Here is a 27194-nt window from a genome sequence, read left to right on the forward strand (position 1 = left end):
AGGCTCCCCAGGGAAGTGGTCACAGCATCAAGCCTGACAGAGTTCAAGAGGTGTTTGGGCAACGCTCTTGGGTACATCGGGAGATTCTTGGGGTGGACCAGAAGTTGGACTTGATCCTTGTGGGTCCCTTCCAACTCAGAGTATTCTGTGATTCTGTATTTTCAGCTTATTTGCTAGGCTGAATGGCAGCTGGGAGGTTCTCAATTCAGTTCAACTTCAGACATATCAACCTTTGTTATCTTTTGCTTTTAAGGGCAAAATACACCTTCTTATATAAACAATGAGGAAGCTAAAACAGATTATTGTCACTCAGCCCTTCTCCCTGCAATTTTGTTGAGACAGATTATTTTTTTTTCTTCTGGGAAAAAACAAAAACAAAAACAACACCCCAAAAAACCCCACCCACCTTATTTTCATTGTTTTAATAGCTAAGCTGTGGTTTGCCCTCCTGGAAAAGAAATGAGAATACAAATTAAGCTTTAAGCTGGTGCCAGAGATGCCATGAGAGTTAGTACCTTTATTTCCCTGTCGTGTTGGCATTGTGGTTTGAGCCAAGTCAGTGGCTTTCTAACAGCTTGAAGGAAAGTGGTTTTCTCATTTCTTTCATATAACCTTATGATAAAGTTAATGCAGCATGCAAAAATGACCTTTTCTAAAGGTCATTCTTCTGAGTGCTTGAAATATCTGACAGTTGAATTCAATAAGGCAGAAAATAAATAGTTATTCGGATGGATAGGGCTTGGACACTAAATGGTATTTATAAATCTGAAGGCGGGAAAAAGGATGCAAGATCACTTTGTGAAGTCCCACTTTGCATATCATTTAGATAAATGTTTAAGTATCTTGTATATATCTAAAAAGGTTTGAATATCTTTTGTGTGTTAACTTATTGAGAAGGAATATCTTTTGTAAGCCATGACCAGGATGCCTTGCATCTGCAGCCTTCTACAGGCAGATGTTAGCTGCATACAAGTAATGAAACCTCTGCTTTTCTGGTAGACACTCCATGCTGCCCCGCCATGTGCAGAGGCTGGGCAGAGACTGGATCACCCACTGGAATGGCTCCCAGATCCTCGCCTTGAACAGCCCAGTTTCCAGCTGTATGAGATGGGCCGGACACTATCCTCCCTGGGCCTCCTTTCCACTTCCTGTCCCAGCTGATTTCTCAGCAAACTGGAGACTCCCTCCATTTCTTGGACCTTGGAGACAGTTTCAGAACTCTAATTGGCATCTTGATAACTACACACAAAGTTGTTGCTTTCACCTACCTAACCCCAGTATGAAACCTGAGGGAGAAGAACCATTGACAAAGAAGAGAAGACTCAGTGGCCAGCATGATACTTCAACTTCTGAAGAGGAAACGAACTTCTCTAACGAAAAGGAACCATCGTGTCTTTCTGTAGCACAGAATGAAGAAAAACATAGCAGCAAGAAAGGTAAAAGATGCTTTTTGCTCATTTTCCTTGTTTATTTGTAATGCTAAATACACCTAAGGAATATTTGTAATGCTAAATACACCTAAGGAGTTTTTAGCAATATTGCGGGCTCCTTTTTAGTTACTCTTTTTCTTGGCACCCCTCTCAGGAAAACATCTGTCTTGAAAATGTTCCAGTTTTGTAATGCTGTTTGGTCTGTAAACTTGTATTTTGTGCTGTCAAGCAGTTTACTAGAACTAGTTTCTCTGCATCTGGCAGTAGAACACAGTCAGCTGGGTAAGGGATTGCCCAACGTGGGGAGTCTTGAACTTGGTTCAAAGAACACTCAGATGTCTGTCGCCAGATCAAGTCTGTTAACTTGGGAACTTTGTAAAAGCAAAGATTTGGCTGACTTGCTGTAGGGCTGAGCTGGGCTGGCAGTTGTGTAGCTTCATTCCTTGTACTCTGGCTGAGCTCATCAGCCCTGCTGGACCTGAATTGGTTTCTTTCCAGACCAGTTGAGTTACCTATGACCTAGATAACCGAGAATTAATGGACCGAGGTTTAATGGTGTTTGCTTCCAGTGTGATTGTGTGATTTTTGTATTTACAATTGTATTCTGCCATTGGCATGTTCGCAAGTTTTGTGTCAGACCACGTGTGGCAGAGCAAGCAGCAAGTGCATTTATCTAGATAAATACAGTAGGAAGTGCAGAGTTGTCTACCCAGCTCAGTAGCAGACTTTAATGAGACTACAGTTCTGTGTTACCTTATTACAGATACAACCCTCTACATAGCATCCAAGTATTTTACCGAGCGAGTTTTGTGTATATTAACAGTTTTGTCTACTGTAGAGCAAACTGAGGGACACAGACAAAATATGGCCCACTTGTATAAATCACTTCCTTAGAAAAAAACCTGGAAGGTATATTACAACTGAAAAGGGCAACAGATGCTATCAGCATCCCGAAGGGAATTTTCTACACAAATATCCATTAGTCTTAGAAACATCATATCCATCTTTAGCAGCTGAAGGAAGGGAGTTTGCTTTGTGCCTAAATTGCTGAGTCCTCTCTTAACCCTCATTGACATACCTTTATCTGAGAGCATGATTAGCATTGTGTTCCTTTTGTTCACATATTGTAAGGTGATGGTAATTAAAGGTGCCTGCTGAGGAGCAGTGGGGCTTCTCTCCCACAGTAGAAACTGTACTTAAAGCCTTGCTGTATTCATTGCAAACACTAGATAAAGTCCTGAATAATGTAAGCACACTGCTGAGATTTACTACCCAAACAGGGCAGATGGTGACAGCTATAGCTGCAGTCTGCCACTGGTTGGTATCACGGGTAACTGGACCTTCGCTTGCTCTCACGTGAGTTCAGATATAAAGGGTGAAAGGCATCTCTGTGCATGAGTTTTGTAAGTGGAGAAATACATATCTTAAAAAGTAATTGGATTCTTAATGATGGGCACTTATGGGATTATAAATTTTCATATCTTGATACTAAGTATGAAATTAGAAATGGCAGAAAGGCAAAGGAAGCCTTTTCAGAAGTTCTTGGTAATTCTGAGGCTTGTTAATTTTTTTATTTCCCAACCTCACTGAGGAAGGTTGGGTGCATTATTTGTTTTGGGATCCCTGTAGTGGACCCTGTTGCAGTTTATGGCTGAAGTTTACAGTCTGTACAGAGGCTAGAGGTGATTGATTGATTGACTGCTAACCCTTTGTTAGCCATGGATAGAGGGATCAACAAGATGCCCATATGCTGCTCCAAAGAGTGCGTCCTAGACTGACATACACTGTCTCTGCTGAGGAGGTAGTGGCAGAACACAGCATAAGTCTCTCAACAGACTGGACTTGGCTTACCAGTTTGACAGCCCTTCTACAGGGAGTAGGGGGCTTTTGTCTGACTGCAACAATCTCCTTAGAATGGGGCCAGTTTCCCAGTTTCAAAGCAGTTGAAATCCAGGGCATAAAATGGTTTCGTGCTGTATTTTGGGCTTGGGTTTTTTTGTTTGATTGATTTTGTTTGTTTGTTTGTTTGTTTTTACTGATGCTTATATAAAGTTCATCTTAAACAGAGGGTCTAAATCACTGCTCATCAAATAAGCTTTTAGATTTGCTTAAGCAATTTGAAAGACTAATAGTTGTCAGTAGAATGATTTCTAAGAGCGGTAAGAAGTCATATGGTCCATTACATAACTTTTTTCTGCTTCATGTTTTTTTTACAGGAACCATCAAAAGACACTGGGAATATTTCTGTCAGCAGAGTAGAACAATGAAAATCTCTGAAAATAAAGAATCTGACCAAAGCAATAAAGGAAGTGAGGCAACGTTTGACTTTACGGTCATGTCCTACAATATTCTCTCACAGAATTTGTTGGAAGACAACTCTCACCTGTACAAACACTGCAGGCAACGATTGCTATTTTGGACATACAGATTTCCCAACATTCTACAAGAAATCAAACAGCTGGATGCAGATGTGAGTAGAAAATGAGCATGTGGATATTTCTTAAGAACTGGTAACTGGAGTAGCAAATTCTCCTTATATTGGGGTCTGGAAGAACACTTTGCTTTGGGTTTGGTTAGTTTGGGGTTTGTTTGTTGGTTGGAGTTTTTTGTTTGGTTTTGAGGACACATTGCATTGTTAGTGCATTGTTAGTCTTAATCAGGAAATCAAGTCAGTAAGCTTTTTGCTTCAGTCATTATTCAGACCAGCAAAAGTTCAGTGATAGAATCCAACCTGTTTGTGCTAGAAAACAGTACTGTAGTTGTATTAGAGAAACCACAGAAAAACAGCCTTGAAAAATTGAAAAATACAGTTATGTTGGTCCATAGCCAGGAATCTGGAAATTGAAGTCCCCTTCACACTCTTCATTTCTTCCTAATAAATTTATACATACTGTATATATATATATATACACATGTATCTTTACAGTGACATACCTTAGAGGGCTTTCTGAGAGGAGCATCAGGCAGAGGGACTTTGGTGAGGATCTGCCTGGTACTATTAGAGGCAACAAGACAATTCTTCAGGAGAGAAGGGTTGGAGCTGAAGCCAGTCCTTCCAGCCAAGAGCAGTTCAGGGTGCTTGTTGAAGTCTGCAGAGCCACAGAGCACAGTACTGGGGTAAAGAGGTGATGACCTGTACTGCATGCACTAGTCATGGTGAGCAGCTGCTCTTAGACCCTGGTAGGTCCAAGTGCCCTTTCCACAGAGAAATTTCTTGCTAAAGCACATAGATTTTTAACTGTTTCAAACTGTTGGTTTGAATTGTAACCTGAAAGTGAAGCAGAGACTTCAGAATGTTGCTTGAGGTTTGGCTCTCCCTTGAGCCCTTGAATGAGCTGGTGTCAGCTGGGTGACTGGAGCCTGTTGCTTCAGTTCAGCAAGCAGGGGTTACTGGTTACCCTTTGGGAACTCAGTCCTTCATCACAGTCCCAAGGTGGTTGTAAATCTGTGTCTTATGCAGTGTGCAGGGAGAAGGCTCAGAACTCTCCTAATAGAATATTTTGAGGTTGATCTTTGGTTCAGGTTCTTGTAATATGGAAGCTGCTTGTCCACTCTGAAGTGTGCCATTGGCTTCTTCATCTCACCACTCTAACACTTAGCCCTCCCCTTAACTGCTGAGAATATATCAGCAGGTCATTATTTTGATTAAATTTAATCTCACATCTGAAAATATATGTCTGAGAAAGGGTGGGGGAACTTGGAGCCCTCTTCATAATTTTGAGGAGCATTTTCTATAGGAGAGTGAATCCTATTGTGGGATTATGGAGTCAAAAAGCTTCTGATTTATTTATTTTAATACCTATTCAGACTGGCCAACAAATGTAGAGATATGCTATGGTAATATTTTGATGTACTTAATAATATATTTTAATTGTAAACTTTTGCCTTAGGTGCTCTGTTTACAAGAAGTCCAAGAAGACCACTACAGAACAGAGATCAAGTCAAGTTTGGAATCCCTGGGTATGATGAAACTCTTAGGACCAAAACATCGTCTTCTCCCCTGCCCCAGTACTATTTTCCCCAAAAAACCCTTTCTTAGATTATAGAATCAAGTCTACTGTCCAGACTAAAGTGCCACAACAAGTGGCAGGAGCAACATGGCCTGAAGCTGGGAGAGGGGAGTGGGACTCCCCTGTTCCAGCACTGGTGTGAACTTAGAGGTCAACTTGCCCCACTTCACTGAGGTTGTACTACGTGAATTCATATGGTATGGGCGGGACAGAGAAGTATTTCAAAATGGCAAAAAAACCTAGACATTGGTTCAAGATTTAATTTTTTTTCCTTACATAGATAAGATCTGAATTATATCTACGTTTCATCTCTACATAAAGTGAAGAAATTGGCAAATCACTATTTTTAGGTGGACTTTTTTGAACTCCAGTGCTGTCATTTGACAAGTGTCTCAGTTTCCCTGTTGAAAGCTTACCACTTGCTGCTAACTGGATAATTGCATAATTTTGTAAATGTATTCGAGACCTTTGTTCTAGGAATGATTTTAGACATTGATTTATGACTTAGAGTGATTAAGGTTTTTGATTGGAATGCTTCACTGGTATTATTCCTAAACCATTCTGGTAAACATCCAGAAAAATCTTCAATACACAAGTCCACTTTTATGTGACTTGTGGGGTTTTTTTGTTGTTTTGTTTTGAGCTTTTTCCACATGAGGAGAGAAGAACATGGCTGGTATCTTAATGTATGTAGATGCTTATACATCACAAAAGGTATCAGACCAGGCGTCCTATCCCATCTCGCTTCATTTTAGATAGGACAGAAAGACTTCTGTGTTCATTTTTCTGTGTGAACTTCATGTAGGCTTTGGTACTTCAGACTGAGTGTTGGCTGTCGTGAGAAAAGTAGCATGAGGTGCTTCTAATTTTTTTGTTTTAAAATCTCTATTTATACTATGGTATTTTATGTTTTTAATTGCCTTTCTTGCAGGGTATCACTGTGAGTATAAAATGAGGACAGGCAGAAAACCTGATGGCTGCGCTATTTGCTTCAAAACTTCCAAATTTAGCCTGATTTCATCAAATCCCGTGGAATTCTTTCGCCGTGATATTCCGCTCTTGGACAGGGACAACGTTGGACTGGTGTTGCTTTTGCAGCCTAGATTTCACTGTAAAACTAATGCTGCAATCTGTGTTGCCAACACACATCTGCTGTACAACCCCAGGCGAGGGGACATCAAACTGACCCAGCTGGCAATGCTCCTGGCAGAGATCGCGAGTGTCGCCCCTCAGAAGGATGGTTCCTTCTGCCCAATTATCATCTGTGGTGACTTCAATTCTGTTCCTGGTTCTCCATTGTACAGATTTATAAAGGAAGGAAAGTTAAATTATGAAGGACTTGCTATAGGGAAGGTAGGCTATGCTTCTCACTTCTCACCAAGAAAAAAATTAAGAAGAGAAATATTTGAGTGCTGCTAGCATGCAGTATCTCTGATTATTTCCATTGCAGTGCCTATCTTAGTGCCCTCTACACAGCCTTCAAAGCAAAAGTTACTGTGGAGTTACTTAAATAAGCTTGGGTGTATTAACTGTGCCTTACAAAATATTGTTTCCACTTCCAGTATTCTGAAAGGCAAAACTCAGCAACAGTTGTTCGTGAAATGTAGTTATCCACAGGATGATTGTATCCCAGTCTTTAAGTAGGATAAAATAACTACTTAATCAAATACCTACTGTGGACTCCATGGGAGGATGACTCTTCCTTTAGATAAACTTGGTGTCTGGAATAATTGTAAGAGCAGAAATGCAATTAGATGCTGAACCTCAACTGTTTTGTGTTAAATGATGTCTTGTTGTGAGCTCTTGTATCTAGCTGTTGGATGTGTCACATGCTATTTATCAGCAAGTAACTGGAACACGTACAATGAGAAAACACAACAAAATAATACCCCCACTGGTGGTGTTTGCTAGTGGGAAGTTGTTTCAAGCCCCTCTTTGACTTGACTTGCTCCCAGAAGAATAAGCATCTTGAAGCTAAAGTAAGTGTCAGCTAGGGAGCTCTATATGCTCAGCCAGTCCTGTCATGTTGCTAAAAATGTTCTTGGGTAGTCTCTCATTGTCACAAGAACTATCTGGAAAAACTGGGTAGCTGCAAAGAACTTGCAAAGCATAAACAAAGAGGATGTACATAAAGGGTGGTATTTTTACAGGGATTTGGCAAGCCTTTATAAAAGATTTATTCTAAGGGGCTGGGTCTTTTTTTTTTTTTGCTTTAAACTTTACAAAAAATGTTCACTTATTTCAGGTTTGTTTGGGGTTCTTTATTTTTTAAGTAAGATTTCTGTCAAAAAAAAAGCTCATGTTGTCTTTCTCAGGTCTCTGGACAAGAACAGTTTCCAAGGGGACAAAGAATCTTATCTATCCCTATTTGGCCAAAAAAATTAGGTATTTCACAAAACTGTGTATATGAAATAAAACAGCAACAAAAAGAAGAAAATGCAGGTCAGTTTCTGGGTTGACAAATTTTGTGAACCTTTTTAAATATCATTCAGGTAGCACTGAAAACCAGATGTTCTCTTCTAGTGGGGAAAGAACAGTGAGTCTTGAGCTTGCAAAACTTACTTGTTGGGCTCATTGGAGTGTAAAGTGATTTATTCACATAAACATTTGCAAAGTTGAATCTTTAGAAGATAATAATTAGAAATTGCCATTCAGGACTCGATGCATAATATTTAAACTCCTGTATTTGCATCATGAAAGCCAGTTGTGCTGTGACTGTGAAAAGAGAGACAAAGGAATGTGGCACATGTACATGGTGTGAACCTACATTCTGCTTCAGTGTTTATGTGTTATGGTGTTGGCACTTTATGGAGCAATTGGGAAAAGCAAGTGATTCCTTGTTGGGTATTGCTATATTTTTCATCCACCATTTTTTTCTTTGACGGAAAAAACAATTTTAAATGAATGGGACATAATTTGAAAGAGTCTTTAGAGGGGATCTTACTAATGGAACAGAAGAATTCAATCCAGCCTTGTCAATTGTATCTTGCCTGCTGCAAAAAAATAAGTGTACTTACAGATACTTTTTTTCTGTGGCTTTTCTTTATGTAGCTCTTCAGTATTGGTCTCAGCTATATCCTATTTTAAAATGTAAATTGAATGTATTTTTATTTTGCAGGAGAAAAATTGGAAGCAGCAAAACTGGACAACACTCAGGAGATTGTAGTAGCATCTGAAAAGTATGTGTTAGGGAAAAATATGGAAACCCTTGGCTGGTTATTTGGGGGTTGGTTTTGATTTTAGACCAAACTTGTATTTGATTCTAGACGTGGATACAAGATGCTCACCCAACCCAGTCTGCCCTTTTGGAAAAAAAACATTATCCATTTAAACATGAAAAGGCTGATCAGACAGCAAAAGACTAGAACTGGAAATAATGGAGTGTGTGTTCTTTCAGGAACTTGCAGATATTATTTCAGAATTCAGGGGCAAGGAGTCAGTGCTGTTTAGAGGGTACTCTCTGTCTTCTTATTAAAGGGAATGCTTTTGACATTTTCTTGTCACTTCTTGACATAATCAAGTGTCCAGCTGCTTAAGTGATGGCACTTCCCTCTTTTATTGTTTTTGAGACACTGATTTATGGATTCTGTAATCCTATATTAAATCCTATATTACAATGTGAAATTGGGATGAAGGAGGGAAAGGAACTGGAGAGGTCATAAAATCTTTCTTGTCGGGAGTTCTGTGGGAGCATCTAAGTTTTTTGAGTCTGAGAAATGTGTGAAGTATTATGGATTTCGTAGTACAACTGTCACTCAGATCAAAACATTTGCTTGTTAAACTGAAGGAGGAAGCCATGACTGGAATGCTGGGAAGGAAAACATAACTGCTTTTTGAAAGGAAGAATATATTTGCACTTACCAAACTGGAAAAGGCATATAACAACTGAGATTAGCTGAGTTGGTTGAGCATGGTGCTGATAATGCCAGGGTCACAGGTTTGATCCCCCTACAGGCCATTCACTTAGGAGTTGGACTCAATGATCCATGTGGGTCCCTTCCAACTCAGAATAATCTGTGACTCTATAAAGTAAGGCACAGAAGAAGGAAATTGCCCTAACTGTATGTGTATGATGTCAGGCTACAAGTTAGCTGTTTCTTAGCAGATGTGAGATCTTGGTATCACTGCAGATAGTTATATTAGAACTCTTGGTGATTCTTGGGGATGAAAAAGGTGAGCAATGGCATTTCTGAGTAAAGAAGTAGATAAAAAGACAGGAGGCCCTACGCTGTGGTGTAAATCCATAGCATGCTACGTGTTGAATGCTGCTTGCAGGGCTTTTTCCCCTTGTCTTAAAAGGGATGTCATGCAACAAGAGCAGAAATTATTACTTGCCCATGTTGTACCAACTGGCATGTTTGTCTCTTCTCTGAATCAGGCAGGTAACGTGCTGATTTTTTTTTTTTTTAATTGCTTCGTTTTTAACCAGAACACATTGCAGCTCAGGTTTAAAATGCAAGATGAGGCAGGTACAGCTCAGGGATGGATGATTTGCAGAGATGATGGAAGCAAATGCCTGGGAGAGAGTTCTTTTGCTGAAGGTGCAGTTTGCTTTCAAGATTGAAAAGACAAGTGAGGCAAGATGGGCTGAACTGAAGAGGAACAGGCAAGCAAGTAACCGGGAGACAGAAAATGGGAGCCTGAGTGGAGGAAAGATGACTAGACATAGCCTAATTTGGAAGCACTTGGTAGCTTTAGGGGAGAAAAAAAATGCTAAAAATCTTGATTTCTATATATGCTAAAGGGCCTGGTTAGATGAGTTCATGCATGAGTGTTGCTTTCATATAAGCTGCTTTCATGGATGTCTCTACCTGTGTGTCAGGGACATATTGCTGAATGAGAGCACATGAATGTTTACAAAGTGTATATGGAGGTGAAAGCTACCTGTAATTAAAGTGTCAGTTAAGCCAGTTTGGATAAGCTCTTAGGTATCTGCCTTTTATCTGCCTTGAAAATACTGCCTGAATTTTGCCTTCTGAGGTTTAGGCCAATCACACAAAAGGCTATTGCTTGCATGAGAGAAACACTGGTTTGCATAATCCAGATAATTCATTTTGTTTGTAACCAGGAACTATTTGGTATTTCTTCATTGCTTACACCATGTAGGACACACAAGAAAACAAAATTATTTTCTTTGATTCCGCTTTAGGTTGTCTTCAAAATTGCAGCACCATTTTAAATTGTCTTCAGTCTATTCTCATTACCTTCCTGAAACTGGGGTACCAGAAGTAACAACTTGTCATTCCCGAAGTGCTGTCACTGTGGATTATATTTTCTATTCTGCAGCAAACGATGACACTGCTGCCCAGCCAGGTAAAGAAACCAACTTTTCATTATTTTCCACAAATGCTATATGAGATTAAGAGAAGTGTAGTGATAATTCAATCCATATGAAGTACTTCAGAGGTTCATGGTGGTGCTTTCAATGCCAGCTGCTCCCTGAGAAATGTGGCTGGCCTTGTCAGCTCACCACAGATGAACCTGTAGTGCCACACAGGGCAAACGTTTTACCTGACTGAACATCTCTGTAGTTGTCATCATGGAGACGAGACTTGAGGGTACAGAAAAGCAGCAATGTAAGTAGCACCTGAGAAATATTGCTGTCAGTAGCTCAGGCCAGACCTACAACAAAGCAGTATTTCCACTCATCTAATCAACAGCCTGCTGAGCAGCAGCTTAGGATGTGCATTAAAACTGATAAACGAACTGTTTCTTGGCAATTTACTTTTCAGCTTGTCCTGATGTAACTTCTGTCAAGTAACAGACTCTGTGGCCTTTGCTCTGAGCATGGTCACTGGCACATGCCCAGTTGTCCCTCTCTGGTTTGCAGTTGCAGCTAAAACTCACCAGATGGTGCAAGAAAGTCATGGTATCTCTGCGGGAATTTCGTGATGGGGAGCGCAGTGTTTATCTATCCTTTACTGTGTTTGTACTCGAACCGTGGGTACTTCTGAGCAGTGTGCTTCCCATGCCCTCATTAGTTCTGTGTTTTATGCCATCGACAGAGGTCATTCCACAGTGCAGCACTATCAGATAAATGGTTCTGCAGAACTCAGAGCAATGAAAGCTGGATTCTCTTCCTGCTCCCACTGTAGATTGCAACTGATTTTTATAAATTAACATTGTTCTCAGTATGTAAAATTAAAATACCACCTTCAACTCTCATACCTGATTGTTAAAGTTGATTGAGTCAGTTCATGAAAGTCTCATTTGTCATAACATGCACAGTAAATGCTGTATTAATGTAAAACAGTAAATACAAAAGCTTTGACTGAAAAACAGGTATGAGAAGTATTTAAATGACTTCTGAATGCCATGTGTTCTAACAGAGTGCGGTGTGATTTCAGAGTGCATTCCTGCACAAAATTTAATCCTAATTCACCTGCTTATATATTTTGTTGCACCATCATTGCCCCAGAAGAGATAACAGCACTTTTTTCTTTCTGCACTTGTTTTTCAAATAGATTCTTCTCCCCACATCAGGGTACAGAATGAATTTACCAAGTAGTTTAAACTGGTATAGTTTTTAGTCACTATGTCTTAGAAACTAAGTAATGGTCTGGATTTTCAGTTTTTTTAATGGGCCTCTGTATTAAAAGTTGCCACTGTCTGAACAGGTGAATATTAAATGTGGTCTGGGTTGACTGTTGTTTTTTTTTTAAAGGGGCTTTTTTTGAAAATTTTTTGTGCTTTAATCTGTCATGCTTAGCCAAGTATTTGGTTTGGTGTTCAGGATTTGCATGTAATCAGGGTTCAGTATCTACCTGAGTCCTGCAGAGCACAGTTTTGCTGGTTCCAGAGTGTTCTGAGCTGACATTAATCACTGCACGCAGACCAAGCTCTGTGGCAACAAACTGCTCCTTTGTAGACATGCAGGTGCTGCCTCAGATGATAAATTTGACTCAAGACCCAGGTGGATGTGTGCTCTGGAGCTGCCAAGACATCTTTGCAGTAATAAAGCTTTTCTTCAGAGCAGCAGTTGACAGCTGCTGGGTTGTTAGAGGGCTGGAAAGCTGGCAGATGGCAAAGGATGAAGCTGTTGATCTGAGGAGTTTAGCAGTTGCTAGACAGTCCTTTAAAGTATGTTTTATAGTAAGCCAGTACCAGGCTCAGCCAGGAAGTTCTGAAATTGCTGATCACTTTCAGACAGAAAGTATTTCTGTCAAAAGTGAACAGCTGCTGTTTGTGCTGGTCCTGAAGGCACTCAGCTTGGCTCGGTATCATCTCTGCACTCTGAAAGCAGTAGCTAGGGTTGACAAATAGCTGTCTCACTTGACTACATAGCTTAAGAAGTCTAAAAGTTTGACACATCATGAAAGGATCTCAGTGGAATTTCTTGACCAGAGTTTAAAAAGCTGGTTGTTCTTTGCTGATGGGCAAATTGCGCCTGACAAATTTAGTAACCTTCTCTGGCAGGGTTACAGCAGTTGTGCATAAGGGAAAAGCAACTGATATCACCTACCCAGACTTGTGCAAAGCATTTTACACAGTCCTGCAAGACAGCTGGAGAGATGGATTTGATGGGTGAACCACATTGTGAATTGGTGGGAAACAAACAGTTGGGATCAATGGCTCGATGTCCAAGTGGAGACCAGTGATGAGTGGCATTCCTCAGGGATCAGTATTGGGACTGTTGCTGTCTAACACCTTTGTCAGCAACATGGACAGTGGGATCGAGTGCACCCTCAGCAGGTTTGCTGATGACACCAAGCTGTGTGGTGCAGTTGACACACTGAGGGAAGGGATGTCATCCAGAATGACACTGACAGGCTTGAAGTGGGCCCATGCAAACCTCAGGGAGTTCAACAAGGCCAAGAGCAAGGTCCTGCCCCTGGGTCAGGAGAACTCCAGTATTAGGGCGGGGATGAATAAATGGATTGAGAGCAGTGTGGAGGAGGACTTGGGGGTGCTGGCTGATGAGAAGCTCAGCAGAGTCCTGCAGTGTGCTCTTGCAGCCCAGAAAGCCAACTGTATGTGGGGCTGCATCAAAAGCAGTGTGGTCAGCAGGTCGAGGGAGGTAAGTGTCCCCCTCTACTCCACTCTCATGAGACCCCACCTGGAGTGCTGTGTCCAGCTCTGTGACCCCCAGCATGGGGATGTGGACCTGTTGAAGTGAATCCAGAGGAGGCCATAAAGATAATCAGTGAGCTGGAGCACCTCTCCTGTGAAGACAGGCTGTGAGAGTCAGGGTTGTTCAGCCTGGAGAAGAGAAGGCTCTGGAGAGGGACACTGTACAAGGGCAGGTAGTGATAGGACACAATGGAATGGCTTTAAACTGAAAGAGAGTAGGTTCAGATTAGATACTAGGAAGAAATTCTTTACAGTGAAGTGGTGAGGCACTGGAACAGGTTGCCCAGAGAATTTGTGGCTGCCCCATCCCTGGAAGTGTTCAAGGCCAGGGTGGATGCAGCTCTGAGTAATCTGGTCTAGTGAAAAGTGTCCCTGCCTCTGGCAGGGGGTTGGAACGAGATGATCTCTAAGGTCCCTTCCAACCCAAACCACTCTATATAATTCTGTAATAAAGACAAGGTTGTGAGTCACCTTCCCCTCTTGCATGAGCAATAGGGTGTTTCATCGGGGGGGGGGGGGCAATTATAGAAATAGGTAGCAGGAAATAATGGAGGAAGATCCCTTTCTTATGATGAACAGTTAGAAAGACTTTCATCCTTATGAGTAAGAGTTTCTGTATGACCTGCCTGCTGGAGAACTGTGTGCTTGAGAATACAGAAATAAAATGTCATGTGAATCAGTAGCTCTAAAAAGATAATTAATTTTGCAAGGGTTGGCTCTGTTTGCAGTGCTGTTGTGCTAAAGTATAGGACTGGATTATGTGAGGCTTTTTTCAGGAGAGTTACAATGAACAAATACATCCCTTTTCTTTTTTACCTCCATTTATCTCTCCACAAAATAGTGTCCTTCTGAATACTTGGAGCTCTACTGATTATAAGCTCTACTGTGAAAGTCATAGTAAACAAGAAGAATTTCTGAACTTAGTGGTGATCTTGCATGGAACAATAATAACGTCAGATTATTGCTCCCATACTGTTTTCCTTTTTCTACATATGTATGAATGTGTGATAATTAGCCCACACTGATGAACATTTCCTTTTGTTGTGTTTCGTTTTGTTTTTTTAACCAGGAGCAGAGGATTCTTTTCATGGAGGTCTGAAACTTCTTGGCAGGCTGGCACTTGTAACAGAGAAAGATCTCTGGACTGTTAATGGTCTTCCCAATGAAAATAACTCTTCTGACCACCTGCCATTGCTAGCAGAGTTCAGGCTTATTGAACGGTAATACCCAAAGGACTTTTTGTGTAGGTAAAGTTACCTTCACCTTCTCTCTTCATGGGATGATTATTATTTTTTTTTTAAAGGTTAATTCAAGCACTGCTGGTTCGGTTTAAATAACTTTGCCTGCATGCAGATTTGTTAGTGTTGTGTAAAGTAGACTTTTTAAAGAGACTTTTTTTTTTAAACATTCAAATTACTTTATGAAGTCTTTAAGGCAAAAAATAAAAGATTTTGCATTAACTTTCTCTTTGATAAAGGAAAACATCTGTGCTAGACTCAAAATGGCATTATTTTTCATGGAGATGTTGCAAATGTTTTTTATTGTTAATCATAGTAAAAAGGACTGTTCTGAGAACTGTGTGCTTCTTCAATCAAAGGGGAACGTGTTTGTGTGCCTGTGACATTCTATAATGAGCTGAAAATAATGTCTTACTACAACGGTGCTCTGGACACTTCTGTCTAAACACATCTGCAAAGGAATTTGTTTAGAGTATAGTCAGTGCAGAGGCTACAAGATTGAACTTTCAAAGGAAGAAGACAGCTTTGGAGTAAGGCAAATATTTATGCTTTTGGAATTTGCTTCTTAAAATTCTAAAAGCTTAAATATGGGCAGCATTCACTGGAATCTTTTAAAAAATATTTGAAATAAAACCAACCTTAACGAGCATACTACCTTACAGGAAACTTAATTAATCTATTCTAGGAACAAAAAAAAAAAAGCAGTTCTTGACATCATGAGGCTTCATACATACTGAACAACTGGAGGACAGGGTTTCTTTTCCATTTTAAAAATGTCAGGTTATATCTTGAAATGACAGATCCTGAGGTATTACATGATCAAGACTTTATTCTCATGATGGACTCGTAAACATTCTTTGCAAAATACAATTTACAAGGTAATTAAAAAAACACCAAAGACTTCCTGCATAGGAAACTGAGAGGGGCTGAAAACAGGTCAAACTACATGTGGATATGTATGTAGAACCCACTTAAAAGTAACAAAATTGCATTTCAGTGTAGTGCTGGAAAACCTGCACCCATGTTCCTGAAATCACATTCAGATGCAGTTGTCTCTCAGGAGCACTTGTAGAATTTTCATCTCTGTTCCCTTTTCCTGCCTACAGGCAAACGACTGCAATTACTTTGTGCCTTGAGAATAAGGCAGGAAGTACAGTGGTAGTAATCACAAAACCAGCTGAATTAAAAAAGTTCCTCAAAACCTAAAACATTCAGCTTAAATTGCTGAGATTTGGAGGGGGCTATTTTACTCTTAGGTAGTATCAGTTAAAGATATTTCTTTCACCTGTTAACAGTCAGGTTAATGCTGACTACCTCTTTGATACTGGGTGCTGTCTGATTGCAAGTATCTGAGTAATCTCAAAGCTGAACCTCATATCTAAACAGATGCAACAAATTTCTGGTTACATCCAGGTTACAGCTAAAAACATTGTTCAATTGTAGCAACTTTTACAGTCTGTGTTAAGAGCAAGAATAAAAAAAAAAAAGTAAGTCATTAAAAAAAAAGACTACAATGATATTTTTATTGAAGTTTCATGCTGTGCATATACAAGTGATGAAAAAAAGCCCAAAAAGTCATGCATGTTTTCTACACTATTTGACCACTTTGCTGTCACTTGAACCACACTTAAGACAAATGGCATCATAAGCAAATTTCAAGAGAATATTTCAGCTGAACGTCAAAACAAGAACCAAAAGCACTTTGTCAAACACCTCTACAGCATTAAAAAGCTTCAGTGTCAGTTAAGAGAAAATAAATTGTGCTGACAATAGTAAAAACTATACACAGACATTACTTGAGCTGAAGTAAACCATGGTTTCATAGAAAAAACTTGCCACATATCAGATAATCTTGTGCTATAGGATACAGCTGATCAAAAGTTTTTCCACGTCATTTTATGCATGAGAAATTCTAAGGAATACATGAAAAAAACATTGTTTAGGTCGCAAGACACTGGGCAGCACAAAGTTTAAAACTGAAACTCTGCAGCTGATGTCAAATTACGCAATAATTTCTACTAAAAGAGTATTTCCCTCTCTTCAAATTCACTCATTAACTAAAATAATCCCTATTGTGAACATGGGAGTGGAAAAGTTTACAGAAAGAGGGATGGGAAAGGCCTCCCTGTAATTGATATGGTAAACTTGGATAAAGAAGAGTCATACATTTGAAAAGTTTTCTTCTTTGACCTTCTGAAGTCTAACTGGTACAAAGCCTTTCACTGGTTGTAGAAGGTTGCAGGGTCCTGGTGTTTTTCTTCCTGTCCTAGGCAGGTGAAATTCATTGACTTTTTTGGGCAATGAGGTTTGTGTACAAGCAGTTGTCTCCTTCTGTGTTCATTCATTTGCTGGCTGATACAAGTGTTCTAGGAGCTTAAATCATTCCATTTGAATAAGCATCATTGTCTGTTACAACATCCTGTCTTCACTGAGATCCCAAAAAGTGCGTGCCCAGGAGTGGAGGTACACAAGGCCCATGGCAGTATCATCTATAAGCACAGCACAAAGGGTAGAGGCTGGACTTGCACAATAATCCAGTTTATGTTTAGGCACCTAATGAAATATTTCCAGGAATGCAGCACTCGAATGGTTCCAGAGAACTTCACTAATGTGAATGGTGAACCCCAGTAAGTCTTACCATGTCACTTGAGAACGCTGCCGTCGGTCACAGGTCCTTAGCCAAGTCTTAGAACAAAAGGATTGAGTTGGAAAGAAGCAGAAAAGCTTGATTTGCAGCTATTTCGGGCACACTTCCTTATTCAGGTTTCACTAAGCAGTGAGACCTACAGCACATGTAGGAAAACCCCCTTACAGCAGCACAGCAGGTTAACTTCAGCCTGCCATTTCTGATTTACTATAAGATGACAAAGCATCACCACTGGAGACTGCTCAGCCTTTCAAAGACAAGGTTCAAATTTACACACAAATGTGGAAAGAAAAGCACAGAGACTCAGGTTAGCAATTCTGACAGTTTTTCCATTATTCCAGGTACATATATGAGAAAAAAACTGACTAATAGGTGAACACTTGTCTCTCCAAAACAGCAGTCTCTATGTTTTGTGCTTTAGCAGTGTAGTCAGGAAAGACTAAAAGCTTGTGACAAAAGTATAAAAAAAATTATGAAAGTTTAAAAATCCATTATTCATCAATTGTCATCGTTTAAAAAACCCCAAACCTCATATCTTGCCTAATAAGATGTCAGTATTAAGAATACACTTGCATATTACAATTACTTAACATCTTTCAGCAACATGCAGAAAATAATACAGGTGGCAGTAAAATATCCAGTGCTGTTTTAATACTACCAGAAATGCTGGGAGACAGTACAAATTAGTGAGAAAACAATAATACTGACAGTTTTGCATATCTATTAAGTCTAGTGAGGTAATGTTGATACTTTAAAAACTTATGCCACTTCTGCACTGCTTGCTTTTATTGCTGAATTAAAGATTAATACTGAATATGATTTTTCTTTTAACTGCACTGCACCCCAGCACATCTTAAAACTAAGATTCCTTAGTTATTCCAATGCTACTACCCAGCACAGTGCCAAGTTCAATTAACACTTGTACAGGGAAATGATATTTGAAGAAACTCACACCACAGAGTCACCTGCTACATGATGGGAGGGGAAGAAAAATCTCCTATCCTGGCAAACCTAATTTTAGGTTCCCTTTGCTGATGCCTTGTCTATAAATTGAAATAAATACTGCCACCAAAAAAAAAAAATCCCCCCCTTCTATTTTCTAGGTAAAACTTTTATTGTGGGAGTACATAAGTTAATAAATAGTCCATTCCTTTTCCTTTCCAACGGAGTGCAGGTAAAGTGCAGTGGGAAGCAGCAGGAAGCCCTCTGTCCAGTATGGCTTTGTTAGATGCGGAGCTGGTAGCCCACCTCATTGAGCGTTGCCAGGTCTCCTTTCTTGTCCACCACCGCAGGCCTGCGAGCAAAAGAGGGAAGAGGGCGCTGCTGACCAACAATCCCATGCTGCCACAGGTGTGGACAGCACAATGGGAACGCAGGGAAAGGTTCACTTCAAAACAGGCCTCACTACTTCTAATTTTCTCATCATAAGCACGATCCTGCTGAATCTGCCAAAGGAACTAACGTGATTGAGCTACTTGTGTGCTGCCTCTGAAGCCACGTGCCAGTGAAGAACAAGCTGTCCCATGCTCGGGTCCGTGATCTGAGCCTGGAAGCACCCATCCCTGACTTGGGAGAGGGCCTGAATGAGTAGACAAGACTAGACACATTCCACCTAGTACTCTGTCATCTACCCCAGAGCAGGATTTCAGCTTTTAGAATAAAGGTGAAACAGCTGAGAACAAACAGGCAGGGCCTCTCACATGGCCACTGTGTCTTCTCTCTGAGCCTGCCCTTTCTTGGCTAGGTCTGTGTGAAGGGCTAGAGCCCCCCAAACAGAAAACACAAGGTGAACTCCTTCAGTCTCCCCCTCCTCTCATTTCACAGAATGTTCTGAGTTGGAAGGGACCCACAAGGATCATCGAGTCTTAAGTGAATGGCACATACAGGGATCAAACCCACAACCCTGGTGTTAGTAGCATTATGCCCTAACCAACTGAGCTAATCTCAGGGGTCTCCTGGCACCCAACATGCTGACCCCGCCCAGCCATTCACTTGAGCAGTCACGCACACGCAGATGCTATTAGGTCATTTAAGTGTCTCAACAGCCTGAACCAAATGAAACCTTGAGCAATCAGTCTATCCCTATTTAGAAAGCAGTGGAAAAGCTCCAGCAACAGTTGGCAAACCAAAACATTCCAGCTGACTTATAGTCTATGGAAGTGTCTAATCTGAGTTTATTCCAGGCTCCTAGCTGCTTTCACACTAAGCTGTATGTTTGCTTTTCTTAAGGCAGATATTGTTTAAAACAAACATTTCTCCTAGTACTCTACAGCAGGTCTGCTTCCTTGCAGAAACACAGCTAAAGCCCAGAGTAGTACAATGTGAGGCTGGTAATGGCTCCAGTGCTTTCCTACAGCTCCTCAGACCTGGCTTGCAGCTCTGTGCACTCACTCTTTGCTCATTATGCAGCAGCTGTGACCCCTGAGTTTGCACTGCCAGGCTGGTGCTTATCTCCCCGTTCCAGCTGCCAGCCCATTTCCACGGAAGCTGCTCAGGGCAGCCAGCACGGGCTCGGGAGAGGCAGCTCAGGAGAGGCAGCATGCCACAGGCAGGCTGGCAGGCCAGGGAAAGCCTGGCCCTGCCCATGGAGTGTGCTGGGTGCATGCACTGGTGGAAGAGCTGTACAGCTGCAGCCCTAAGAGGTGAGGGTGTACAGCTTACACATACACGCGTATGGCAGAGCCTCCAAAATCTTTTTTTAATTCTTTAATTCAATAGGGAATTTTTTGATATTTATTTTTAAGAGCAGAACTGCTAACACCAGATCTCTGCTGAGATTCTACACAGCATTTGAGAGCTGGGGACATTGCTATGGACAGCTAATGCTCTTCTGCCTAGTCACACTGAATGAATGAAACCTGTTGTTTTGCCACTTACCCAAGCACCTCTAATAATAACCTCATCATCTTCTTTGCAGTACTGCCCTGCACCCTTGTGTTTATCTCAGTTTGGAAGTACTTCACAGATGTGAAGAAGTCCTCACTGGTCTCTCTCACTTACAAGAAGGAATCACACTTAAAGAAATCACTGTAAGATAGTTTGGATTTTTCACTTTATTCCTTCAGAGCAGATGGGATTTGACTAGCCAGTAAACAAGCTACAAGCTGCATCCATCAGAGCTTGCAGAGGAGTCAGAGACCAGCAAGAGATGCATTGTATGAAATTTCCAGCATCCTTCCTCCCTCCCTCCAATTTATGGATGCTCTTCACACCCTTTTCTCCCTTTAATTAAAGCTAGAATATGGTTTTAATTAAAGCATGTCTGGATGGTTCTACCTTCTCTGATTATCCAACAGAGATGGGGAGTCCCTGCACACCCCTGCTGACATACCCATTTCCACCCACCCATCCACCACAATTCTCTGTAGCTTCTAGCTACAAACAGACTGTCCTCCATGAGGTTTAGGAAAAGACAAGAATTTGTTGGACCAGAGGCACCACAGATCCCAATCTTCTTGGCTGGCAAATGACCAAACCTGTCCTCTGAAGTGAGGGACCTCTGCTGTACTGGCCTGTCAGATCACACCTCCTGTCCAAAGTGCCTTGACCATGAGAGGTGAGCAAGCTGTGCCTAGTTGCTGAGTACACAGTATTCATGAGTTGTCTCCACTGGATCTGCCTGATTTTGCACATCCTTACATGATCCTAATATAATCCTGCCTCCTTGCACATCCTAATAAAACAGACTAATAGAATTTTCCTTTCAACAGTGACATTGGGCTGGAAGCACACAAGGCCAGTGTTGCCATGACACTCCCAGAGCACGCACGTGTTAAGTCTCAATATGAAATTGAAAGGAAATAGAGCTGGTGAACTGACATTTAGGAGCAGAGATTCTCCAGGTTGCTGCATGACCCTCCCGCTTTGGGACTTCAGAGGATGGACAAGTGGACACAGTAAAGCTTCACACTTACCACTATATCCTTCACTCCACCCTGTATCCTCTGTATTCATGCTGTCCCCTCTTAGCAGGATCACACCAGCTGTGGGCTAAGAGCACATGGACTCTTACATAGCTCAGTGAATGAGCTGCAATTTGACCACACACCAGCCTCCTAGACAGGCATGTACTGCATAGTGCATCACCACCTGCTTCCTGCAGTGTGCCCTATCTGCCTTGTAGCTGCATTTCCAGGCTAAAAGGCTATCATGGGCTTGCTAGCAGCCACCACCTAATAATCTAGTAAGGAACCAGGATAAGAAGTTAAAGGTTTGAGGCTGTAAAATCCCCTTCTGTCCTGAAGCACCGCTTCAGTCTTTGTCCTTCAGAAACAATCCAGCAGAGACATTCCAGTTCACCATTCCAGTTCATATATTCTTCAGTGGGAGATTTTTCCCAGCAGGCCCATATAATTTTACTGTTGACAAAACGCAGGCTGTAATAACAGCTTGTCATCAGCAGGTGAAGCCTTTCAAATGAATGTGTTATACAGCCCCTGCCAGCTCACACTAGAGCAAAACACTTCTCTCCCCCTCCCCTGCAAGCTTGGGAAAGCTGCAATTACAGCATGTGAGTAAGACATCCACAAAGAAACAAAACACAGTGTTGATAATCACAACCATTCTTTAGCTAGGATTCCAGCCTAAAGCCTAGCAAACCTGAAAGCCTTTCCTCTTCTGTGTGTAACACAAAGACCTCTCACTCCATCAGGTTCTCGGAGATCCATCAATATGCCGAAGAAAATACCCAGTTTCTCCTCTTGTCTTTCTCACCCCGTGTCAACTGCTGTACAAGCTGGTGTGTGTCATTCAGCTCATCCCTGATGAGGGGCTGCCATTCCCCCTTCAGAGCTCAGAGATCATCATGCTACAGCTGGGTCCTGGATCTTGTGTCATGGTGACTCAGGGTTTGCTCTAGATACAGAGCAACACAGCAGGTAACAGGTGCTGAAGCCACTGCAAGGCCATCCATACGTCACTTGCCTTTCTGTCCTAGAAAAGCAAAGCTGCCAAGGAGGAATCAGTCACTGCAGAGCAGCCACATGCCCAGCAGCTCTCTCAGGAAACCAGCCCAACTGGAGAGTCTCCAAGCTCAGTGAGACACTCCTCTCCATAAATACATAATCCACTCCAGCAACTGCAGAAACAGTATCAGAAACCCAAAAATGAAACTGTCCCTCAAAAAGAATCCAGGAGGTAAAAAAGCCTAGAACAGCTGAGCCCATTACAACTATAATTATCTATGCACTAAACAAGGAGCTCTCAGTGATGAAGCCCAAAGTACAGCATCGTGGACTGAGTGTGAATTCACATGTAAAAATAAAAGCCTGCTGTGAAATCATGTGCTGCCAAAGTATCTTGAAGTTATCTTTAGAAGGTTAGTCTAATGTCTTTGTTAGCTGCTTTAAAATAAATAAATAAGTGCTGAGACAGTAGTCTGGGAGCCTATTTAAAAAATGATGATCATAAATATGTGACTAATCCAGGTTACGTATAGGCTTTCACAGTTGTCAGGTTCCTGGCACGAGGCAGTATAGCTAAAACTCAACTCTTCCACATCTAAGGTAAGGGAGTCTGAATTGCCAGTGGCTGTAAAAGGCCTGTGATCTGGAAGCTCAGTTTTATCCATTTAGAGGTATTACATGCAGTTAGTCCATGCTTCCCCACACAGCTAAGGAACAACTATTAGCTACAACACAAAAGGGAAGTGGTCTGGGATTTTTTTAAGGTGATTAAAATCAAAGAATGCAATGCAAGTGATGTTTCCACTTTTGAAAGAAGAGAAAAGGTTTACTTTTCTACCATCCCAGTAAGTTGGACAGTCCAAGGACCCTGCACAGAGGGGTCATCGGGCAGCAGGAATGCCAGGAGACCAGCAGTACCAGCGGCTTCTGGAGCCTCTCTGGTAACAAAGGGTACCTGGGGCAGTTTTGCTATATATGCCACTGAGCATGTAAGTTTTGTACAGCAAAACAATGCATCATCACCCTCCATTTCTGACCCAGCAGTGATGGTGGCAGGAATACTCACGATTTATCTCTTCTGCATGCCCGTCTCTGAGGGCTCGCTTGCCTTCGACGAGGGGACAGCGACTTACCCCGTGATCTCTCCTTCATCAGAGAATGGGCACTTGAGGGTTTCAGAATCTGTGAGAGATGGGGGAGGGAAGGAAGTGGCCTTCAATAAAGGCAATGATTCACTGAAAATAAAAAAAATTAAAATAAAGGGCCTCATACAGTAGCAGGGATGGCACACAAAGAGCCTTCAGTCCCTTGGGGCTTATTCAAACCCTGCCCAGGTTAAGAGGAACCCAAAGCTGTTATCATGTGATAGCTGTTCTGGGGCCTCCTGCAAAAATTCAGTGTCACCAATTCAGTTCCCAGCTGAATACTGTCTCATCCACGGCTTTTTTCAGAGCTGGCAACAGCAAAGGATAAGAAAAATGACTTTGAGCCTCAGCTGAAGGAAACTCAGGCAGCCAAATCGCCCTCTCCAGCTTTTCTCTACACAGAGGTGACCATCTCTCAGGCTGGCAGTTGAACTCTCTGACAGTGAGACTTTTCAGCAGGTCTCCACCTTGCCCACATCTTCCAGGCCCTCGAACCCCAGAAGGCCATCAGCATGACACCCGCGCTTCAGGCTGTTTTAAAGACCTAACTCTTCAAAGTCAGCCCCCTCACAATAGGAGCCCTCTGAATCAAGTGGCTCAAATTCTGAAGTAACTCAAGGGAAAGGTCAGATGCAGGGCCTTCCACCTTCAACAGTTCAGGGCTCTGGTCCTGGCCCTGAGGTGCTCAAAAGGACTGGTCTCAACGTCACAGTTCAGCACACAGACAGAGCTGGTCCCTCTATCAAAAGCAAGTATAAAATTCAGTCACCCACCCACCCATATGGACTTCTTCAACTAGAGCATGCTTCAGCTGTTTGCTCTCTAGGTAGTATTAAAAGTGTATGAATAGATTAGAAGTGAAAAGAAGAAAAAATGTAATTACATCAGTAATCAAGACCACATTCTTAAGGTGATAGTATGATACAAGACAGTCCTCAAAACTCCTTGGCAGGGCAGGAGAGATGGCAGCAGAACACAGGGGCTACGATGCCACTGGAAATGTTCACCCCAAGGTCAGGGCAAAGGGGCAGGTGCCTCAGCCAAGAAGGCACGTGGCTGCTACGTAGGAGCCGTTCTTTAGCAGGGAAGGGGACAGGAACCCAGAATAACTTGGACACGATGCCACATACCTCTCCACAAGAGCCAGAACCCATACTTAGCAACACACCTGCTCTGCTCTCACTGCCAGCAGCAGGCTGGAAAGGCACCAAATCCCCTTCCACCACGACCACAAACAGCTCCTGGCCTATGCCAGGCTCAGAGGCACGGTCAGGGACACCCCTCATCCCCAAGGGCAGCCAAAATCTCCTCCACCACCCTGGCAGCCTGCCCTGTCTCCCTGTTGTTTCTCTCTGAGCTCTTCAGTCCAACCAACTGGCAGGGAAGCATCAGTCTGCCAACGACTTGCTTTACTCACCTTTCCCATGTAATCCACTTTGTGATTTAGCTGAGGGTGGTGGACATCAGGCAGCACAGGGCAAGCCCACTGGCATGCCCTGCAAGGAGAGGCAACCACTGACACAGATGTCCTGTGGCATCCCTTGCAGTTCAGGTGCAAAGAGCAGATTCCTACCTGTTACCAGGCTGCCCTTCCCACCAGTTCCAGCCCCAGCCATGCTGATTCTTCCCAGCCACATTCTTCAGGAGTCATTGAGAAAAGCCAAGTGGGAAATAGGTCCTTGATGGCCAGGGACAAGTATGGGTTCAAGTGTTTTTTAGGCTGAAGGGGAGATCCTTGAACTAAATAGCTACAAGGGTTTGAAAATGCACCAAATCCTGGGGGAGCACCACCAAGACAGATTTAAGCACACGCCCAGTCCACCTGATATCTGGTTCATCTCAGGCTGGGATCAGTCTGCTGACACAGGGCAAGACCCATCTCTGGGGGATGGGACAAGGCACAGCTGCCCCTGAGCCCACCACCCAGGTGCACAGGCCTACCTTCATCCTCATATCCCTGGCAAACTTCTCCAGCTCCTTTCTGACTTCTGTGCGCATCATTTTGGATACATTGAGGACCAGCTGTTTCCACTCGATGGGCTGAAAGCTGTGTGGCTCGTGGGGGACGTATAATCCAATTTTTACTTTTTTGACTGAATGTAAGTACTTTTTATAGGAGTCTTCAAATTCAAAGATGAGGTCGCTCAGAGTTCGGTAAGTTAGAGGTTTGTCCATCAGATCTGATCGTCTGCTCATGCCCAGCGAGCCGTACCGGCCGTTGCAGTAAATCCCAAGCACCACATGATGAAAATAGTTCCCTGAGAAGTGGGTTTTAAAGCTGATGGGGAATCGTTCCACGGAGGGCTGCCCGTTCGTTAAGTATCTGATGTGCACTGCGTTAAGGCAACAACAGCGCTGGGAAAGGGGCCCTCACAATGACACCTGTAAAACATCTTCAGCAGTTTGGTTTGATTTTTTTAACTGCCAGGGCAAGGGCTTTCTTGCAAACACAGATTTATTCTCACTCTGATCCAGAAACAGTCAGTGCTGCCAAAGCCCATTTCATTGCTTGGAGAATAAGACTCAATGGTTCAGACAGGGAAGGGCCTGACTATTAACCACACTTAGGGGGAAGGGAAAAAACCACAACACCGTTCAAGTCAGCATGACTAAAGAGAGACCACCCTGCCTAGATCTGTGGGAACTCCCCCATTTGATACCAACATCAAACTCCCATCTCCCAAAAGAGAAAAGTGTTTACCTTTCATGGGGGGCTTGGTACGACTCAGGTTACTGAGCCTCATTTTCTCACATCTTCAAGTACTATCAAAAAATCCAAATTTATTCCTCTCCAAGGTGACAGCCTGCCTTCCCTTCTGTAAATTGGCCCTCAACATTGCCACTCCTCATACAATAGTGGTTTTGCATGTTACCCTTGTCACACATTGCTGAGATGAACAAAATCACCAGATGGGTAATTAGATAAGCACAGAGACATGGTCAGGAACAAATGCTTTCAAAAAGCAAAACCTGTCCCCGGAATCACTGTCTGCCCATTTCAAATGCAGCACATGCAGAGTCCAGGACCAAGCTCCATAACACTGTAGTATGTGATCTCAGATGGGAACTACGTGCAGGTCTGGGGCCATCTCCTTGGGAGGCTGCTGGCCCGTGCCAGGGAAAGGACCATCTGAGAATCCCTCATGCAAACAGCTTTGCGTCAGCACTTACGTTGCATGCAGCTCCCTGCTGCTAATACCGGGACAGCTGAAACTCACTCTGGCTCCACGTGCTGGCACCTGGCCCTTGGGACAGCAGGTGCCCTTCCCCTCTGCAGCTGAGGCCCCCACCCACGCCTGGGGAATGGAGGAGGGATGACCAGAAAAGGCTGCAGCAAGACTCCCCAGCCTGGGGTTACTCCAGCCAGAGGCACCTGCTGCAACCCTGAAGCCGCCCCCGGAAGCAGATGCAGTCAAGGCAGTCAGTCAGGGTGCTGCCACTACAAATACACTGCCCCAAAGGGCAGTGCTGCCAGGATAGTGTCAGGGTATCCTGACGGATGGAGAAGTGGTATTACATTCTACTGGAGCTGCAGGAACCAGCTCAGACCGGGATTTTGCTCTGGGGATCTGCAGCATCCCCTCCTCTCTCCACCCCATACCCAAAAAGGGCAGCGAAACAAGAGCCACTGCACAGCTGAGATGTCCTGGGATGTTACTGTGGCCAGCCTTCCTCCCCTGCCTGCATAGCATGGCTGCCTGACAACTGCTGGGAAGCTGAGAACAGAAAAAGCCTTTGTACCAACACCAT

General features: G+C 42.7%; 2 protein-coding genes across 2 annotated transcripts in view; one reads left to right on the plus strand and one right to left on the minus strand.

Annotated features, from left to right (window-relative positions):
* ANGEL2 (angel homolog 2) overlaps positions 1-15085 on the plus strand; it is an 18919-nt gene extending 3834 nt beyond the window's left edge. Inside the window, exons 4-11 of the mRNA XM_029965094.1 lie at positions 1000-1436; positions 3647-3900; positions 5321-5390; positions 6372-6793; positions 7756-7882; positions 8559-8619; positions 10590-10753; positions 14580-15085. Coding sequence (XP_029820954.1) covers positions 1000-1436; positions 3647-3900; positions 5321-5390; positions 6372-6793; positions 7756-7882; positions 8559-8619; positions 10590-10753; positions 14580-14734 — 1690 coding nt within the window. The 3' untranslated portion in view covers positions 14735-15085. The remainder of the gene's footprint in view (positions 1-999; positions 1437-3646; positions 3901-5320; positions 5391-6371; positions 6794-7755; positions 7883-8558; positions 8620-10589; positions 10754-14579) is intronic.
* Positions 15086-16251: 1166 nt separating this feature from the next.
* Positions 16252-27194, minus strand: part of VASH2 (vasohibin 2) — a 37028-nt gene continuing 26085 nt past the window's right edge. The window contains 3 exon segments of the mRNA XM_018085139.2: positions 16252-18689; positions 23366-23481; positions 25386-25767. Of these exon segments, the coding sequence (XP_017940628.2) occupies positions 18620-18689; positions 23366-23481; positions 25386-25767 (568 nt within the window). The 3' untranslated portion in view covers positions 16252-18619.

The sequence above is a fragment of the Manacus vitellinus genome, unplaced genomic scaffold (genome assembly GCF_001715985.3).
Source record: "Manacus vitellinus isolate BGI_N305 unplaced genomic scaffold, ASM171598v3 scaffold_8_pilon, whole genome shotgun sequence".
NCBI classification, from domain to species: Eukaryota; Metazoa; Chordata; class Aves; order Passeriformes; family Pipridae; genus Manacus; species Manacus vitellinus.